A 20,855-nucleotide genomic window follows, 5' to 3' on the forward strand; every position below is an offset into this window, starting at 1 on the left:
TAAACAAATAAATAAATACATATATAAATAAACAAATAATCTTCTGGACATTTCCTTTGTTGGCTTCGAAACCGTACGGAGTGGCACCACGCTCGGACCCTCTCATTACGGGCGGGCAATTAAAATCAAACCGGCCCCAAGCCGCTCGCTGCCAAAAGCCCTGAGCTGCTCGCAGCCTGCAAACCATCATTTAGAGATAATGGCTGCCTGCATCGTTTGCAGGGTAATTCGTATGCACTTATTCCCCCCCCCCCCACCCCAGAACAAACCAAGTTCCATTTCATATTGAAAATCCATAGACGGGAATAAAAATACAACCCCGTACGCATTCACGGGAGACGATTACAGATAAAGCGATCGGGTGGCCAATGAGGAAAGGGGAGGAAAGCTACGCTTATCGTTTCTTATCGTTTCTTTTGTTCGGCAGTGAAACCTGCCCTATAGCGGTGTTTGATTCCTGCACTGCGCGGATTTATTTTCTCTCGCAAAAAGGCATCCTTTTACCAGGGCTGCGTGTAATCGATTTATACAGGCCTATTTTCAAAGAGCTTTTATAAATAAATAAAAAAACGGTACTGCAAAACAGCTGCGAAAATATCTCCGTGTAGCAAAGCATTGAGGGGCGAAAGTAGCAGGTCCAACTTAGGAGCTGTTTGAATTTACAACTTTATTGACTTATGTAAAGATACTGTGTGTGTATACTGTGATTGTCCTGACTGTTTAATTGTTGTACACCTGCCCAGGGACTGCAGATGAAAATGAGTTCTTAGCTATATCTGGTACAATGCATCAAATTGCTATTGCTGAAATTTATGTTAAAAATTGTACGTTGTCCCTGTCAAATAAATGAGAGGCAAAAAAGCCCATACAATTTACTTAAAAGTGGTGATTACATTACTCTTAGCGCACAAGACAACATGGCACAGCGTTAATTACCCCTCAGAAGAGTTTGTTTCCCGGACAGGCATGAAACGAATTCAGAAACGAGACAGCAAAACTTTTTCGGCGAAACGCTTCATCCACAACAACAGACGGGGGGAGCGGAGAAGGGCCACCGAAGGGCCGTTTCTTTGAGCCGTCCTGTCAGATTTCCCCCCCCCCCCCCCCCCCCCCGCCTCTTTCTGCTTATCTCATTCTCTTAAGCGCCTTATCCCCGGCGAATTAAAACACGCCGCGTGCGCGCGTCCCGTCAGATCGGATTTTCCGCGGCCGAGCCGAACGCAGGGGTCAGCCGCCGGGACCGTCCGACGGGGGTCCGTTTCACATCTGGACGCATTAGCGGACGCAGCCGGCGCCGCGAGCCTCACGCCACCGTCAATAACGATTAAAGCTCCACGGCAACGGGAAAGTTTGCGGTAAATAAGTTAATAAGAGCCGGGCTGAGCTTTGAAAATCAAAGCATTAACTTTTAAAACACTTTAGGTGTCCATTCAGAAGAAACAAGACATTAGACTTCATAAGTCTAATGAAGTAAGTTTCAGTATTAAATGATTTATTTTATTTTATTTATTTTTTTTTTGCAGACCTTGTGCAAATTTTGAAATGAGACTGTTCTCCTTTGCTACCGTGAGGAATCCCAGAATCAGACTTTTATTTGTCCAATACTGACAAGCAGCAGTGGTGGGAAAAACTTTCCCTCTTTTGTCTTCAGAATGTTAGATGTCGTGGATTTCTCCTGTTCCCTTTAACTGATCTGCCACACACAGTTCTCTCTCTCACACACACTCTCACATTCAAATTCTGCTTTATTTCACACTGAGCCAAAGGGCCATTTCTAAGGCAGCCTGGGTATTAAATGACAATTTAACATTTCATTACAATAAGGCAATATAAATTGGAATATTATATTGTATTGTGCGTACTTGATAAGTTGTTTAAAAAGGATTTGTCCTTCTGCTCCATCCCTACCATCAGACCAAGTGCATGTTACAATACAGCAATTTCAGTCACCGAACAACATGGTTTCCGTAGAGGACAGCTGGCCTCCCACAATGCACTGCAACAAACACTGGCTTCAGAGAACAAGCACACGAGAGAAGCATTCTTTCTTTTTAAATGGAGGATTCATGCAATAAAGCTTCTGTTATTTATTTATTTATTTATTCATTCCCAGCATCCCACTCAGTAGTGGCCCCATTAAGGCCTCCTACATCTCAAGTCCTTTTTCCCAGAACCCCCTAGAAACACCGCCCCCCCCCCCCAGCAACTCCACGGCCCCTTAAACAGAGCCTTAAACCCCGCGGCTTCTCTCTCTCTCTCTCTCTCTTCCTCTCTCTCTCTCTCTCTCTCTCTCTCCTCTCTCTCTCTCTCCTCTCTCTCCCTCTCTCCCTCTCTCCTCCTCTCTCTCTCTCTCTCTCTCTCTCTCTCTCTCTCTCTCTCTCTCTCTCTCTCTCTCTCTGTCTCTATATATATATCTCTCTCTCTCTCTCTCCCTCCCTCCCTCCCTCCCTCCCCGAACGCGGCGACAGAGGGACAAACCCTGCAAACGAGGCGCGCTCGCTCGTTAGCGGCAGCGGCGCCAGAGACCAGCGGGCGGAGGGTAAAAATAATCGATGCGTCAGGAGAGGGCCAAACCGGCTCTTGTTAGCGTCGGACGCTACCGCGGCAGGAGAACAGCGGAAGAGGCACAGCAAGGAAAACTTTAAACGAGGAACAGGAAATTGAACGGACGGCAGAACGAACGAGGGAAGGAAGGAAAGGGCGCGGCGGGCGTTGAAATGGCGATAGCCTTTCACTCTGCGGAGAGTAACGCCGCCGTGCGCTCGTTTGCTCAGGACCTTCTGCGTAGTTCGATTACGGTCGCGTCTGTCCTGTTACGCGACAGGCCGAGCCTCAGTTACACCCAAATCCCTAAGGGTTTCCCTAAGGTCTCTGAGAGCTTGTTAGAGCTGAGAGAGAGAGAGAGAGAGAGAGAGAGAGAGAGAGAGAGAGAGAGAGAGAGAGAGAGCAAAGACATACAGCTACGTCACCGGCTCAGGGCGGAGTCAAGATGTCAATCACAAGGTTGCAATTTCATCACACGGCAAGCAAATTCACACCCAATTAAAAGTTAAAGGTGTCCCACTTCCTAAAATGAGCCCAAGCTGTTCTGAAAACAGTGCGATGTGGCGCGAACGGATGTGGCGGATGACAGAGAACACTGACGGCATTCTTTGACAGCGTCTAAAGAAAAAAAAAAAAGGAAAACGGTTCAAACTTGGTGAGCGATAATATCACTTCGTTTGAAAGCCTTGTCTCTCTTATACAGTATAAGAAGTGGATTTATACAGTAGACCACCTTGGGTAATGGCCATAATACATATTATTCGAGCTACTAGAAAACACAACCAGCGACCAAAATGGGCAAGAAAGAGCTCAACCTCAGCTTAGCAAGAATTATCCTGCACTTCCAGCAAAATGAAGACAGCAAAAATAACAGCAGCAAAAAACCACAGACAGCGTCAACAACAATAACAGAAGAAACAAACAAACCAGCAACGAGGACAAAAAGAGTTCCAACTAATAAGGACAGAAACAAGATTAGCAAATAAAAAACCAAAAAATAAAAGATAATAATAAATAAATAAACTACAGCTATAACCGCTGCCACAACAGAACAGCAATGGCGCTGTGAAATCTCATTAGGGGGCTGCGGGTATGGGAATGGGAGTGGCAATGCAAATCAGACACAAAGCGTGCCTGTCAAGGGTTGAGATTGGGGGAGGAGGGGGGGGGGGGCTTGGCTATCGTGGCACACAATCCCCCCACCAACCACCCACCCACCCACACACACACGCACACACACATGCACACACATACACACACACGCACACACATTCCCTTGGCAAGATGACAGCCAAGCCCCCCCCCTCCTCCTGTCTCTGTAAGCCTCATTATTTGGCATTCTGACACCACGGTTTCTCCTCGTGTGTTTTTTTTACGTTACTTTATTTTATTCTATTCATTTATTTATTTATTTTTTGGGTGTGGAAGAAAGTTCTCAGCCGGGGGAAAAAGCCGCAGGTGGCGAGAGCCAGCGTTCGGGGTGGGGTGGGGCTCGCGCTCGGAGAGGGGCCGCGACTCGAAACAGGACCGCTGGGCTCCAGGCTAGGTGGGGGGCGGGGGGCGGGCCCTCTCACACGAAATCACTCAAGCAACTGTAATAATGCCATTAATCAAAGCGAATAATAACAGCCCAACACACCCTTAAAAAATGTTATTTGAATTTCAAATCTACAAACTGCTACTGCTCCACATAATATATTGTAAAATGCAAAATTACGAGTAATGATAAATGCCGAGCAGCTAATTTGCTAACATCTCTCATTAATTCAATCTAATGCTGTAATTAAATTTCTGAAATTGGACCAAACCTGAGCACTCCGAATTAACAGGCTTTTTATGCAAACAAATGCTAAACTATTCAGTGGTCAATCATCTCCTGATAAGGCTTGTGCATGGCTTCTGTACTCTGCTGTAATAACACTGCAATCATAAGGGCCTTCAACTCCCTGATCACAAACTAGGGATAAATAAACTCCATTTCGACATTCACGATAAATCACCCTATAAAGTGGCCAGGTATACTTTACACATTGTATGAGGAAGTGCTTTTATGTCACTTGAGCTACATACCATAAAGCTGACATGAGGCGGTTATAAGCATGATATAACACCTGTTATAGCCAGCCATGACAACGCATTAGAACATAGAATAAAATTCATTTAATTAATGCTGTGAGAATGTATTCATTACATATGCTGCAATTTATAAAAATAATATATATATATATATATATATATATATATATATATAAACAAGACAAAAAAATCCAAATTTTAGCAATAAACACAATGATTGTGTTATAACATTTGTGAAAGTATGTAGTACAATGTCATATCTTGTTATAACAGGTGTTATAAAATGCTTATAACAGTGTTATGTAGACCTTATGACATAGAGTTCAATGACTGTGTTACCAGGCAGAACTATAAGGCGAATGCCAGGGGGTGAAGGAGGGAGGCATGGGTGATGTAGATGTTCCGTACGGTGGGAGGGGCCAGCAGGTAAACGCTCACCTGGAATAGTTGAAGAGCCGGCTGCCCCAGAGGGCGTGCTCCCCGCGGGCGTCGGCGTGGAAGAAGCAGGCGTCGGTGCCGTCGAACCTGTTGAGGCCGTCCTCCGTGTTGCTGGAGGCGTGGCTGTGGACCACGTCCAGCAGGACCACGATGCCCAGGGAGTGCGCCACGTCGATGAGCCGCTTCAGCTCCTCGGGGGTCCCGAAACGGCTGTGGGTCGAGACGGGGAGGGGGGCAGGGACCACATTTTAAAAGGGCAAGGCTACCTCCACATGCAGGGCTAGGGACAGTCCCCTGTGCACACTCACATTAACCCTTTGAAGAGGAGGCTCTCCGGAATGTTGTTTTTTTTCAGTATTCTACGTCAGCGTTCTAGAACTCCAGCGCTTTCCCTTGCCAGTATTGATTGTGACATCATCATTCGAATGTTCGGTTAAGAACATTCTCATCACATGTTCATGATTTTACACCTTAGAGGGTTAACTCCATCCCTGGAGGGTCACAGCGTCCACTGGCTTTCCGTCATTTCAGCAAGCGCTTCATTTAAGCTGTGATTGGCTGGTGTTCACACACCTCGTTTCCAAGGACCAAATTGGCTGCTGACTGAAAGGAAACCATAGAAACGGGCAGACACCGTGGCCCTCCAGGACTGGGGTTTGAGATCCCACATTGATCCCAAGTTGTTTTTTAAAATATTTATTTTACAACAGTTCAAATCTAGTTCTAAATATATTTTTTTAAAATGTTAACACTGTTCGTACAGTTTAGCACACAGAGTGCCCATTATACTTTCATGAGTTCAGTGTTTATAAATATGCAGGGACTGATGTGGTGCCAGGCTGTAATCCTGCTAGAAGTTCTGGAGCAGGGCACACTGTGGCCCATATAAGCTCTAGTTCAGACTGCCTGCTAAACGGTGAGCCTCCCCATGTTCTTGGCTATTTAAAGCGAATAACCCACTGTCTAATACATTAAACTCAAAAAGCATTTGTCTTAAGTGTGGCCAATATTAGATTTAAACAGACAGTATTAGACATACACAGTACATAGTAGCTTTAAGTAGAATTAACTTGAATCCATGACCTTCTTCATAAAAGAGTTGATACTTTCAATTATTTTGCCCACGGCCTGGTGGATTGTGGGGTAAAAAAACGTGGCGTGGGGCGATGCGTCTCCATGCCGACGACCCATTTTCATTAATATCGCGCTTTCATTAGCACGAAGCCAGCGTGCCGCCCAGTTCACGGAAAAACACAAGCTGAACCTTCGCGTCTCGGAGAAAGAGTCTCGCAGGAAGGGTACGGCAGGATAACGGAGGTCGATGGAATATTCAGAAGCTGGCGCCTAGAAGAAGTTTTGTCTTCATACAGCCAGCGTGTTTTGTATTATAGTATCTGCTCAGCATAGCTACAGACACCTGTTACTTGACATAGCAAATACAAAAGTGTTATTACACCAGCCAGTAGAAATGTTACACGGGCCAAAGGATGAGGGTGTAAACACGAACTTATGAATATGAGAATACTAGCAGCTGTCGTTTTGAATATAACCAATGAAATTCTTGCCATACGGTGTGCATATGTACAAAATCAATGTTTACATGACCGGACGCAACCCCGTAAAACCTTTGTGTGAACTCCCACTAAATTGAGAAGGCACACACTGCTCCCCTCTATGACAGTGTTCTTTGAGTTCCTCAGCGCTGTTTCTAAAATAAAAACTCAATGCGAGGTGTGGAACTGAGATCATTTTCTGAAGTCATTTTCCTTGAATACCTTAATGACTGCAGACAGAAAATCCTCACCCTTACTATCACCTGCTAATTTATGTCAGTCAGGAGCGGGTATGAATATTCATGAGCTCTCGTGAATGGCAAGCAGCAGTTGCATACAATAGGATGCAGGTAATTCAGCATTGTCTCCTAATAACAGCAAAAGTGGAAGCACAGTTTTGATTGGCTGTAAACACCACGACGCAAATGGGTGAATTTCACCTCCGGCGTCTCGTCTATAAGAAAGAAATTTGATGTCGGCACTTTCTATCAGTTAGGTAACGTATGAAGCCATCTCTTAGGGTTCTGGAAACCTATAAAAAAAGGAAGATGCTCAAGTGCTTCAAGCCAGCCAAATAAAAGAGGACTAAATGGGTGCTCAACAGCGGTCCTCAACAGGTTCCGGAAGCCTCTTCCAGAGAGAGAGTCTTATTTTTTTCTGCAATGAACGCACTGCCACCCCAGTGGTCCCATGTTGTCTCAAACAGACCTGACACGCATACGCTTCTGATAAGCCCTGTCAACGAGGCAGCATCTAGAACATTCTACAGATCTGCGGGACTGGATTTGCAGGAGTCCGCAACTAACTCTGACATCATTGCCAGGAACCCTGAAAAGGCCCGAGCATTTCACATAAGATTTAGGGGTGATGCCGCTCGCTGGAATAAATGAGGACTCGCCAGCATATTCTTAAAAAAAAGGAAAATGTAAATCGGAAAATATCAAAAATAATTGCCATAGTAACTGGTCAAAGAGCTTATAGCCTACTGTACGTGCTGCGCTATTGGCTAATGTCCGTAACCATGGAAACGGTTCAAAACAAGGCTTTATCCTGCCAAAGAGCGCCGTTGCGCGGGCTAGCCTACGCTTTTGACCATTGTCAGGATCGCTCGCTGCACAGCCTAAGTTCTCAACTTTATCCGTCCAAAATTTACCGTCGCTGGCCACAGTAGCACGGGGGCTCTGTGCAGATGGGAGTTTGATCCAATTGCGTGCTACACCCATCACGCTAGCACCTGCTCCTGAACCGCTGCGCCGCATAGGGCAGAGATGGGCCACGCCCCCCTGCGCTGAACGGAAGATCTCATTGGACGTCCCCCCTGGAGGAAAGGCCGGCGTTTACCCTGCCACCGCTGTGCCCGCAACCGACCTCCTTAAACGGGTTTAACCTTTTTCCCGCTCCGTGAATGACAATTTACCACATGAGCGGGAGCCGTCTGAGCGTTTAGACGCAAACAAGCCTTGAAAAACTCATGTGGACAAAGCTATTTATCCCCCTCTCCCCCAGCTCCACATTTTCAAAAACGTCTTTCGACTTACGGCTTTTCACTTTACCGCACATCCCCACCGCACTCCTGCTCGAACACACAAACAGGCATACACACACACACACAGACACACACACTCTCTCTCTGTCTCTCACCCCCTTAACCGCCGAGTCTGGAGGCCCTGTCCACAAAACTAAATAAACAGAACCCTCTTTAGGAGGATGACTCTGACGTTCAAATCAAATTTAAGAGATGTTTTCCCCCAAACCACACTCCAAACGTTTGAGAGACCAGGAAAATAACAGGGTGCACTTATCAACGCCTTTCCCTGTTTGACTCCACCCATCTCTCCCGGTGGGGGGGGTTTTGTTAGATCGGCTTCCCTTGCAAACACACACACAGACACACACACACACACACACTGATAACATTACCCCCACTTCCCAGAAAAAGGTGGGGGGGGGGGAACGGACAGGTTTTAAATGACTGCGGGAGATCAATCATGAGTGAAATTACTCCGTATACATTACACTTTATCTACACTCCACTCCACAGCAGGAGGAGCGCCTGCCCACAGGAATAAGGCGCGTAAATAAAAAAAAAACTCCTGACAAATCATCCATTTATTATTAAGCCCAACGGAGCCCCCCCCCCCCATCCCCACACCCCCCAGTCCCCGCTCTCTCTCCTCTCACCCAACGCCTTATTTTTCTCGTTCTCCAGCCTCTCTCTCTTTCCGAAGGGGGCGGATTTATCGAGGGGGCCACTTCTCTTTGGGGATTAAACCGCAAATGTGTTTACAGGGAGATTACCGCCGGTGTCGCCGTCCCTCGCCGTGATTTAGGGGCCGAGCGGCCGGCTCCGGTGCTCCCCGGCGCTCCCCGCCGCCCGAGAAAACCATCCCTTACGGTAACGGGAGGCGAAAAGCGTTCAGTTATTGTCAGACATGCCGCTACGGAGGCTTTGTGCTATGACACCAATAAAAAATGGCCTGGAGCGGGGCACAGGGGATGCATTCTTCTTCTTCTTCTTCTTCTTCTTCTCCTTCTTCTTCTTCTCCTTCTTCTCCTTCTTCTTCTTCTTCTTCTTCTTCTTCTCCTCCTCCTCATCCTCCTCCTCCTCCTCCTCTCTTCTACAAAGGACTGTTCATAGCCAGACATGACAGAATTGTTGATTTTTATTATTATTATATTATGTATTTTGGGGAAAAAAAGAGGGCAGTGAATTAATTTTCTTTAACAATTTTGTGTGTGCACGCCCAACGCTAGAGTGGGGAATCCACTCCGCTCCCAATGACACAGAGCCTCGGCTCGACTCCGAAACCGGGAGGACGTGTTCGCAAAGCCACTGGCGCTAGGACCCCAACTGGGTGCCACTTGCAGGGGGGTTTGTGGGGTCTGATCCCCCTAATTCAGTCTTGAACCCCCCCCCCCCCCCCCCAACCGACCAAGAAAAGTAGAAACAAAAGGTTAAGGGGGGGTTCTAAAATCTTTACACGAACTAAGTCATTCTAATAGTAAATATCCAAATGTGTCTGAAGTAAAATTGTACTTTACAATTTCGAACACCCCTGCGGTGGGTCATACCATTTCCTAACCACTGAGATTGACCGCATAGAGTACATCACATCATGACATGACATAAGCACACAAATTATTAAGAGAGAACGCACCACAGGGTTTGAATTATGGGGGAGACAGGGTGAGCCCAGCCCCCCCTCCAAAAGCCCTTAGCACCGCCCCCAGACTGCAATCGCAACACCCCCCCCCCCCCCCCTCACAGACCCCTCGAAATCCAGAGTGTACTTCAAACCCCCGGCCTCTCACCTGGATGCCGCAAAGAAATTGGTAACCTGGTAACCAAAGCTGGCGTAGTAGGCATGCTCCATCACGGCCATCAGCTGGATGCAGTTGTAGTCTGTGCAGGGTGAACAAACAGGAGAAGAAAACACATTTAACTCCAAGATATTAACTCACGTTTTTTTGGTGAGAGCAATTAATGCAATACTTCATGTTTCTGCTTTTATTGCAGTAGCATTCTCCATAATGGGAACATCTGGGCCTCTGTGGATAAAGTTTGATAAACGATCTAATTTTAAGTAAAGATTAATCTTAAGGTTAAACCCCACAGAATTGACCACCTAACAACAACAAAAAATAAAATCACGGTGCAGTCCCAGAACTGAACTGTATAATGATAATTCATTTCAGACCATATACAGTATACAATAAAGTCTCCTTGTCCAGTACATACAGTAAATAAACCTAAAACTGTATAAAATAACTTAAAAAACAATAAAAATAAGACTTTTTTCCAAAATTGCAATATACTGTCATATCAGACCAATAATACCACTGTCGCATTTGGTATGCTCTGTGGTTTAATATACTTGCATGTCAGTACCTCACATTTGAGTTTTAGCCCTTCTCTCTCCAAGGATTTGGGGCGAGTCTTAATTTTCCGGCAACAGGAAATGAGTACCCTCTATCCCAGTGGTCATAAAAAGGACAGTGGCCATGGTATGCGCGCCAAAAAAAAAAGTATCTGATTTTTTCTTTTTTAGTAATATATCTACTTATTGAGTTTAGAATGGTGTCAAATCTATTTTAATTACAATGCAAGATCAACAGAGCACAGAAAAGTATTTGAATCCATAACAAATATGTATTTGACCCAGGTCTGATTGACACACAAATTTTCACAAAATTTAAAATCCCTGCGCGATCAATCATGAAGATGACGACATCCTTGCACAAGTTACACAATTCTTCGTTCAAAAGTATTCATCTCGAAAGTAGTCAAGTCATGACAACGATTCCGATTGTGTCAGACAGAAACAAAGATTTCAGGAGGCCAAATGGCGTCTACTGTATCGATAGGTTGCCATACTAAGAGTAAACTGAGAGCCATTATCTCTCACAAAGCAGTCAACTTGTAGAGCAGATCACAGTAAAATGTTTCACATAATAACACTGAAACAGTTTTCAGCTGTCTTATACCAGCTTATAGATTCATGTAGCTGAAAGGTCAGACGAAACATATATATAAAAATAAAAATAAAAACACGAGCAGAAGTCTGAAATACAGAAACAGCTATTGTGCTCTTATTCTCACCCTGGTACAATGGGTTTCTGAATGGCAACCCCAGGACTTAAGATAGAACTGGTGCTTTTTTCTTATTACTGTGCAAACACAAGCATTCCTCCATAAAAATTCTTCAGCTGAGCTAACTCACGGAAACAAGAGAAGGGAAGCATTAGAGAGAGAGAGAGAGTAAGAGAGAGGGGAAGAGGGAGAAAGGGAGAAAGAGGCTATCTATTCTCTCTCTCTCTCAGGTTTATTACACCATCCGTATCTGCCACGCTGAATGCTTTCAGTGCATCTCCGAGTGCGGGGGGAATTGCGAAACACACACCCGCGCTTTTTAAATAACATCGCGGGCCCTGGGCACACCGTGCCGATTTCAAGGTTAAGGATTTCGGAAGACGCGTTTAGACGCGGCTGACGGGCGGTCGACGTGGAAACGAGCGGCCCGGCGTGTAACCGTGGGAAACGCCGCGGGCCACCGCGGAGTAGCTCGGCGGGAAAACGGTTAGCGTCGGGAAGCGCGGGCGAAGGCCCCCGTTGCCTAGCGCAGAGGCTGCCAGTTTGGGACTGGGCGGACGGACCTGAATCCCGACCTGCTGAATATTCATTTCCCATCGCCGCCACACCACGGGCATTCTCTCTCTCTCTCTCTCTCTGCTGTTCAACACCTCTTCCCTCAAATAAATAAATAAAGAAATAAATACATGAATAAATAACAGCTTGTGCAATTAATCAAGCGCTGTCAAACCGCTGCCAAGGACCTTGAAACTGACCGTTTTCTCTTCATTGTTTTTTTATTATTTTTATTTTATTAATTTCACCTCCCGACAATATAATTATATATTATATAATGTATAATAAAATAACTATGAGCGAATTTGTGCTGTTGAGGCTCGGAGGAATGGCGGTCAGGGATGTGGCCCCCGTGTAAAATTAGCCCTCCTCCCTGCCCGAGGGCCTGGCTATGCTCAGAGCCAGCGCTCGTCAGCAATGGAAATTTCCCCTCATGCAAATTTATTACAATAGATGAGCTTGTAGTTGCCGTGGCTTAAAATAATTCATAATAATAATATTTGGCTGCATATTTCGAGCTCTTGTGCCATCGCCTCACTGCTAATGATCCTCAAAAATGGTCAAATGTTTGCACAGTGTATAGCAGAATGCAAAGCTATGTCACACTACCAAGAAGTTTTGAACTTCTGGGGAATATAATACTACCACAGACACAGTATTTCTTAACACAAATATGAGATTGGAATATTCTTTAACTGAAAACAATGGAGTTCTAGAACACTAATTTTGAGTTCTGGAACACTGACAAAAAAACCTATTCTTCAAAATGGTTAAATCAACATACATCATTCAAGAGCCCCCCTTAAGCCGTTTAGCCATAGCCTCTTAATCAGGAAGAGAATGCCTATATTACAAAGAGGTTCTCTACAGAATAGCTGCCCCTGTTAAGCTGAGATCATCACTCACTCTAGAACTACGTACAATTCCGGAACGGAGTTCCACTCGGGGCAAATCTGTTTACCCAAAGGGTCTTATTTGTCAACTGGCTCAAAGCAGCCTTTTATTAAAAGAAAGTTAATTGCAGCAGAAAACCAAAGATCTTTCACTTCACAAAACCCGTATGTTGTTTTGAGGCCTATTCATCTGCAAAGTAAACATCAAACCTGCCGCACAATATTCCCTATGTCAAGAAAAAAGCACCAAATTAAAAAAAGTCTCAGGAGACTACATGACCTGACAATGGTTTGCTAATTTGACTTTCTTCAACATTCTGCCGAGAACAAATATATTCCCTCACATCGCATATCACGATCACACAGGTTAGGAACCAAGCAAAAGCTTCATTTAATGACTGTTATTATACAGTCATTACATGAAGAGACAAGATGAGAAAGTACTCTGATACACATTCTCCAGAAAGAAATTCTCATTGAATTGAGTCAACTATTTGAACTATTTTAAATAAACTGTGTTTTTATAGATTAGATAAAAGCGTGGAAGCAAGAAATAAAAGTTAAACTGCACATGTTTTCAGCAGTGGCCTTTATACAGATTAAACAATGGCATTCACTTGGGTGTGTAGGAGAAGACCCTGTGAGGTCACAGCCACCAGAAATCAATGGTTCCAGAGTCTCCTCAAATTCCATGTCCACCAGAGTTCCCTGCTCGTTTTTTGTGGAATGCTTTACTCTATGCCTAAAAACAGAAAAAAAAAAACTTCCCGCTCCCAGAGTTCTAATTTTTACTGATTCAAAAATGCTGTAAGATCCAGGGTTTGAACTTTCAATGCATTTAGAGACTATGGCATCGTGTGTGCTATAACAAGTGTCATTGCAAAAAAAAAAAAAAAAAATACAAAATTGAATTATCATGACAATGCATGCCATAGTTTCTCAACGTTTTACTTGGCTACAGTGACAAATAATTTTGGTCCGTGGTGTGTGTGCATGTGTGTACATATAAATGAATTAAATCATACACCTACACACACACACACACACACACACACATACACACACACACACACAGCACACAGCACACACACACACAGCCAATAGAAAAAGCCCTGAAAAAGCACGGTGCCCTCAGCTTCTTCCCTGTCCCCACTCATCCACACCCCGGGGCCGGCCTGTCCAGCCTCAGCTGATGCCACTTCACACAGTGCCTGGCTGTGAGAGTAAACATTGCACCAGGGCCCTTTCCCAGGGACCAGGAGGGGCACAAAGGCCCAGCAGAGCAGAGGCACCAGACAGCCTGGGTGACTGTTGAGAACGTTGGCATTTAAACAACACACAGAGTTCCGTGGGGGATTAAGGACACTGGTCACAGAGAAGGGGGGGGGGGCGGAGCCTCCATTATGACCTCATCAGCTTCCACTGCTCAAGCCTCTGCCAACCAGCAACCCGTGGCGCTAACTGACAAAGCACTTTGGCTGCCAGCATCCTCGAAAACCCCATCTGCAAAAGAACGATGCCCCCGTACACTCGCTCTGTCCTAAATCATTTAGCGAGCGTTCCCCGTAGGAGAACAGTCCAACTTATTTTCTGCGAGATATTTTCTGCCGGCATCTCGTCCCCATCCTGTAAACACCCGGGTTATTCCAAGAACAACAAAAAAAAAAGAATAAACATTACCAATCGTGCTAGCGAGCTGCTAATGTATGCTATAAGATGCTAGCTGTAAATATTTAAAGACGTTGTTTGATGTTGGCGGTGGTGATTTGTAGCAGTGAGAACGCCGCTCGCGGTCGTGTGCAGAGCCTCTAGGAGGCGGTAGTGGGCTCACCCAGGTCTTTGATGCGGGGCAGGACGTTGAGGGTGAAGTTGTTGTACGTGGCGATCTTCCCCTCCGGCGAGGCGATGCCCACGTGCGCCTCGTAGACCCGCAGGCTCTTCGGCTTCTTGGGGCGCGGGTGCTTGTGCTGCGGGCACAGAGGATAGAGCAGTCACACACACACACACACACACACACACACGTGCATGCAAACACACGCGCACATACACAGACGCGTGCACACACACACACACACACACGTGCATGCAAACACACGCGCACATACACAGACGCGTGCACACACACACACACACACACGTGCATGCAAACACACGCGCACATACACAGACGCGTGCACACACACACACACACACACGTGCATGCAAACACACGCGCACATACACAGACGCGTGCACACACACACACACACACGTGCATGCAAACACATGCGCACATACACAGACGCGTGCACACACACACACACACACACACATACATACATACGCACACACGTGCACACACACACACGCGTACACACATGCACATGCACATACACGCACACGCACACACACACTCACGTGCATGCAAACACACGCGCACATACACAGACGCGTGCACACACACACACACACACACATACATACGCACACACGTGCACACACATGCACACCCAACACTCTCTCCCACATGCACACAGACATACACACATGCACACACACACAGACACATACTCTCTCACACACGAGTGCATACACACACACACACACACACACGTGCATGCAAACACACAAACGCACACACACATACTCTCTCTCTCTCACACAAGCGCACACACACATACACACACACACGTGCATGCAAACACACACATATACTCTCTCTCTCTCACGCACACACATGCACACACATACTCTCCCACACACACACACAGACACACTCTCTCACACACACAGGCATGCACACACACACACACTCACACTCATGTGCACACACGCACACACATACATGGAAATACATGATCTGATGTGAACCTTCAACTGAAGAAATTAAAAAATGCGATGGCCTGAACGTAATCCCCAAACAAAAAAAACAAAAAAATGCAATGAGCCAATTAATCTGTCTGAACAAGCTTGCCTTTTCTTCCGTCTCTCTCCGTTTTAGTCATAATTGTAGTTTCAAGCTGAGCACCCAGGAATCTGAATTTCTTCTGTGTGGTTTAACAATAGGGAAGCCTCACCGAGTGAATAGGTCTGGATTTAATGTTTGTCCTCAGCACTGAACTTACGAATAATAGTGTCTCAGAATTAATTCTGGAAACAGATGAGCTTTGAAAACTGAAAAACAAGGAAACTAGGAAACTAGGCTAGTAACTCCAGTTTATACAGGTTCAGTCCTCAGCTGGCACTCTCCCATTGTACCTTTGGGCCAGGTACTTATCCCGACCTGCTCAGACAAACATTCAGCTGTATAAATTGACTGTGTGCGAAAAGAATATTGTAATCTTTGTAAGTTTCTCTGGGGAAAAAAAAAAATTAATTCCAAAAAAATGTAAATGTCAAAAGTTAAGGGCAATGTCGACTGAACCCAGACTCTGCATTGAAAGTACTGAAAAATAATGAAAATATAACACGGCAAGAAATGAAGGTAATTACAAAGGAAGTAACACTAAAAAAAATATTTTTAAAACAAATATGCCCTAGATGGATATGATGCACATAGGTAGTATAATTTCCAAAATGTGCACATATTTACCGTAGTACACAGTAAAATGTCCAGCGTTAATTCAACTCTAACGGTGTCAGTTCAACTCTTAACAAATAGCATTCGGTCTCACTCTGGACTGTGGGACCAAATGTTGTCTGTTGAGACTTGAATTAACACTGATGAGAGTTGAATTAACACCAGTCATTTTACTGTGTATTGTCCAACTCCATACGGGTTGATGGTTTCCCTGTACATTCATGAGGCATTCATTCATGTTTGCATGTGTTCATCGAAGACAGCAGTCAGACACAGGAACGGGGGGTGGGGGGGGGGGGGGTGGCTCTCTCTTCCTGCTCTTAAGACTGAAGTGTGTTATGATTGCTCTTTCTGTGAGCCGAGTGGCTGCACATATTAATAGCGCCGAGAGAGAGAGAGAGGCAGCCATCATCAATTAGGAATTATGTAAACGGCACTTCGGCGAAAACAAAACAGCGAGAAGAGTGTGTGAGGAGGGAGGGGGGGGGTGGTGTTGGGGTGTGCGCTTGCCACAAGGATGGCGACGGCGGTGATGCCCGGCGTTCTGCCAAGGATGATGTCATCCCCCGCCCCCCCCGCCAAGCAAACATGAACTGCTGTTAAGAAGGATCCAGTGGTAACTGACCCTGCTCCTGGAGATCTACCATCCTGTAGGTGTTCATTTCAACCCTAATTTGGCACACCTGACTCTACTAATAAGCAGTTCGGTGAGATCTCTAGCTGTTGAGTGAGGTGTGCCGTGTTTGCTTGTACATATATCTGCTCAAGCTTGAGTTCGTGCGTGGATTATATTTGCGCATATTGTGCATTACAAATTAATTTTAAAAAACACATTTTTGGACCTCTTTACATCCACAAATAATTCGCATCAAACCTGGTGTTGCAGTGAAACAGCTTGCTCTGGCAGAGCAGCAGAGAGCACATTAGTCTAGCGGGGAGCTTATTAAACCCATTCTCTTCACTGACCTCCTTCTCTGGGGTCACGGACAGCCTTTTGTCACGCCCCATTTTGGAGCGCTCTTTCGCAGGAGCGGCAAGCGCTTTACTGTAGGTTTCAGTGACACGACCTCCAGGTCCCCCATTCTGGATCGATCCGTTTCGCTCTCATCTAGCGTCGATCCATCCATCCATCCCTCCATCCATCCACCCATCCATCACGGGAGCCCCTAGCATCGACCCAATTAGCCGTGGGTCCCCCTGACCCTTGACCGCATTCAGTCGTTTTTAGACTCTTCTCTTCACTCAACCGTTTCTAGAAGAGCCAAATTACCTGGTTGCCATCATCTGTGGAATGGCGTTTCTGATGCGCATTACTCCACTGGGCTGAAGAGTGGCGCTTCTGCAATCTTTAATGTTGCTCATATGGAATATGTTGAAGGTATATTTTTGCACAGAAATGGAACATACTACAATATATTTTGGACCTTTTTGAAAATACAACTGTAAATGTTTGTCCGTATTTTGTGAAGTGCTGCAATATCTTTATTATGTTTTTAATGTGTTTTATTTTGGTATGTTTTTCTGTGTATTCTGTGTTTCGGTAAGTGTTACGATAAGTCCTAGTTTCATTCCAAGCGAACTGGGAAAAGGACAGGAACTCCCTCTGAGAGGGAGGAGTCAGACAGAGGACGACTTCCTGTTTCGACCGAACTATGAATTATCTCCACATTCTCAGTGTTCAACACTCACAAGGTAGGGGTGAACAGGGTCCCAGTAGATCCAGTCGTAGGTGTTGGAGTCCAGCCTCTTGGTGACGTACTTGGCCCAGGGTGAGATTCGGAACAGGCTTTCACCCTCCTCTGTTAGAACCACAATCTGTTTGGGACAAACAGACATAGGGGGTCTTTAACACAGTGCCAGACAGGAGCAGCATCTGGATTAGGAAAGGAGACTTCTAACCCATTACAGGTTCATATCCCACGTGAGGCCCTGTTGATGTACCCCTGTACACTCTACCAATCCTGATCTGCCTCAGCAAACATGCAGCTGGAGAACTGCATTTCAAGTAGCAGACAATGTCTGTTCTGAATTAGGCTATTCTGAATTATGATCCAAAGGGGAGAGTATCTCTCTAGCTTGTGAATCAAACAGGTTGAAATTATGTTATCCAAAAAAACAAATAATACAAAATACCTACAAAATAATATATGTAAAGGCTCTCCAGCACTACATAATTTCTGGCTTGACACTGAGGACCTTCTTAGTACCTACAATCACATTTACCTAATAAAATCATGGTCAGCCGTTGCACACAATATTATTAAGTATATCTGAATTAAGTACTTGCACCAAGCAAATAATCAGTTGGGGTCACACATACTTAATAATATTGCGTGCAAACCGCTGTCCATAATTTTTTAAAGCAAATCCAATGATTCGTTTCTCTGAGTGTGGAGCCAGTTCAGAGGTGAGTCGAGCTGCAAAGTGAACAGATGCTAATGAGCACGTCCTACAGCACATCTCAACAGGGGGCTCATCACCTCAGCTGAATGCCATGAATCAGAGCCCGCCCCACACTCGCCCCGAAACCCTCCCCCCCCCCGAGCCGGATAGTTCTCCCCGGGACACGTCCCAAAACTCTTTTCACATTACCGGGCGAAAAAGGTTCAAACAGCAAACGCTCGATCGCTCTGTGAAATGGAGCAAATCAAATCTGCTCTTATTCAGTCCAGGCCTGCCGATGTTCAAAGACATCAAAATGCCCCTCTTACCGAAGCTGTCCTCTTCTCTGTCGCAGAGTTACAGAACTGTCCTTCACCTGTGATTAAACCCTAAACCATTTCCTGGCTAGGCTCAATAGAGGACAAAAAAAAAAAAAAAAAAAAAATATAACATTTAAAAACTAAAATTTACCAATTTTTTCTAAAATGGTGTGTATTGTACAGGTGTAATAGACTGTACATGTGTGTAGATGTGCGTGGCGAGTACTGTAATTTGTGTGGATGTGTGTGTGCTGTAGGTGTGTGTAGATGTGTGTGGTGTGTACTGTATGTATGTGTGGTGTGTAATGTAACTTTGTGTGGGTGTGTGTGTGTGTTGTAGGTGTGTGTAGAAGTGTGTGGTGTGTACTGTAATTTGTGTGGATGTGTGTGTGCTGTAGGTGTGTGTAGATGTGTGTGGTGTGTACTGTATGTATGTGTGGATGTGTGTGGTGTGTACTGTATGCTTGTGTAGATGTGTGTGGTGTGTAATGTAACTTTGTGTGGATGTGTGTGTGTGTTGTATGTGTGTGTAGATGTGTGTGGTGTGTACTGTAAGCGTGTGTAGATGTGTGTGGTGTGTAATGTAACTTTGTGTGGATGTGTGTGTGTGTTGTATGCGTGTGTAGATGTGTGTGGTGTGTACTGTATGCGTGTGTAGATGTGTGTGGTGTGCACTGTATGCGTGTGTAGATGTGTGTGGTGTGTACTGTATGCGTGTGTAGATGTGTGTGGTGTGCACTGTATGCGTGTGTAGATGTGTGTGGTGTGTACTGTATGTGTGTGTAGAAGTGTGTGGTGTGCACTGTATGTGTGTGTAGATGTGTGTGGTGTGCACTGTATGTGTGTGTAGATGTGTGTGGTGTGCACTGTAAGCGTGTGTACATGTGCACTACTGTAGGTGTGCATAGATGATCAGACCCAGGTCTCTGACATCATAAGTCCATAAGTGCCTCGGGCGCCAGCGTTAGGACCGCTGCAGAGGAATAATTCATGATGACACTCCTAAGAGGCTCGTAGCGCCTGAGGATGGAGCAGGGACGGGCGGGGGGGGCCGGGTCAAATCGCTCAATAATTTATTAACTCAATGCACGCTAGCCAAACGTATCGATAAGCACCGAGAGCCCTCTATGCCCATTTCACCGCCGTCCAATGTACAAACGAACCGAACCCGGGCGTAAGGACGTCAATTAGCTGATTAAGCAAAATCGGTACACACAGCAACCCCCCAGGAATGAAACCGACCAAACCCTGCAGTAAAGGACAGACCGGCCAGAAAATAACTAAGGGTATGCTAATGCTAAGGGTTGTGTGTGCTCACAAGGTTAGCGTGTATACCGGTGTGTGTCCGTGTGTGTGTGTCACACAGTGGCCCCAAGATATAATGGGCGGGCAGAAAGACATACAGACGTTTTCCTTCAGAATTGGCCAAAGTAGTCACGGATTACCACAAGTCAAATTTAGAAGATAAGAGGATTTGGATATCCGTTTGACACAAGCATAGTGTTCAGCTGAGCGTTATTCCACGTCAGTGTGCTGTAAAAAAAACTCTAATTTGGTTTTTAGTCCCATCAAAGCCTCTGTTTACCCCAAATTCTTTGCAGCACCTCAAGCTCAGAGGGGGGGCCCAAAACATTGCCCCAACACACCCCACCCAGATATGCATGTGTAGGCATGCATGTGTGAGAGAGGTTGTTATTAATAGGTGCAGGCATACAGCACAAAATTATTTATTGAAATACTAACTAAAATTGGATACGTTGATTAAATAAAATATAGCCATAACCATGGAAGGCATTGCAGGCACTCAAGTGCGTACGCATGAAATATTTAAAATATATATTTCTTTTAAAATCCCCCGTGCACACAAATGCATGCATGCCCTCTAACGCACAGCCCAACACGTCCACTTACAGCAGTCGCTTGTGTTATCAGATGACTATAATT

The 20,855-nt window shown here is 45.4% G+C and overlaps 1 protein-coding gene across 1 annotated transcript in view; it reads right to left on the reverse strand.

Moving 5' to 3' along the window:
* The window catches only part of LOC135264030 (1,4-alpha-glucan-branching enzyme-like), a 151,559-nt gene that overhangs the window by 88,068 nt on the left and 42,636 nt on the right, over window positions 1-20,855 (reverse strand). The window contains exons 4-7 of the mRNA XM_064352604.1: window positions 17,899-18,024; window positions 14,482-14,617; window positions 9,924-10,014; window positions 5,059-5,268 (exon numbers count right to left, since the gene is read on the reverse strand). Of these exons, the coding sequence (XP_064208674.1) occupies window positions 5,059-5,268; window positions 9,924-10,014; window positions 14,482-14,617; window positions 17,899-18,024 (563 nt within the window). The remainder of the gene's footprint in view (window positions 1-5,058; window positions 5,269-9,923; window positions 10,015-14,481; window positions 14,618-17,898; window positions 18,025-20,855) is intronic.

Source organism: Anguilla rostrata, chromosome 9 (genome assembly GCF_018555375.3).
Source record: "Anguilla rostrata isolate EN2019 chromosome 9, ASM1855537v3, whole genome shotgun sequence".
NCBI lineage: Eukaryota > Metazoa > Chordata > Actinopteri > Anguilliformes > Anguillidae > Anguilla > Anguilla rostrata.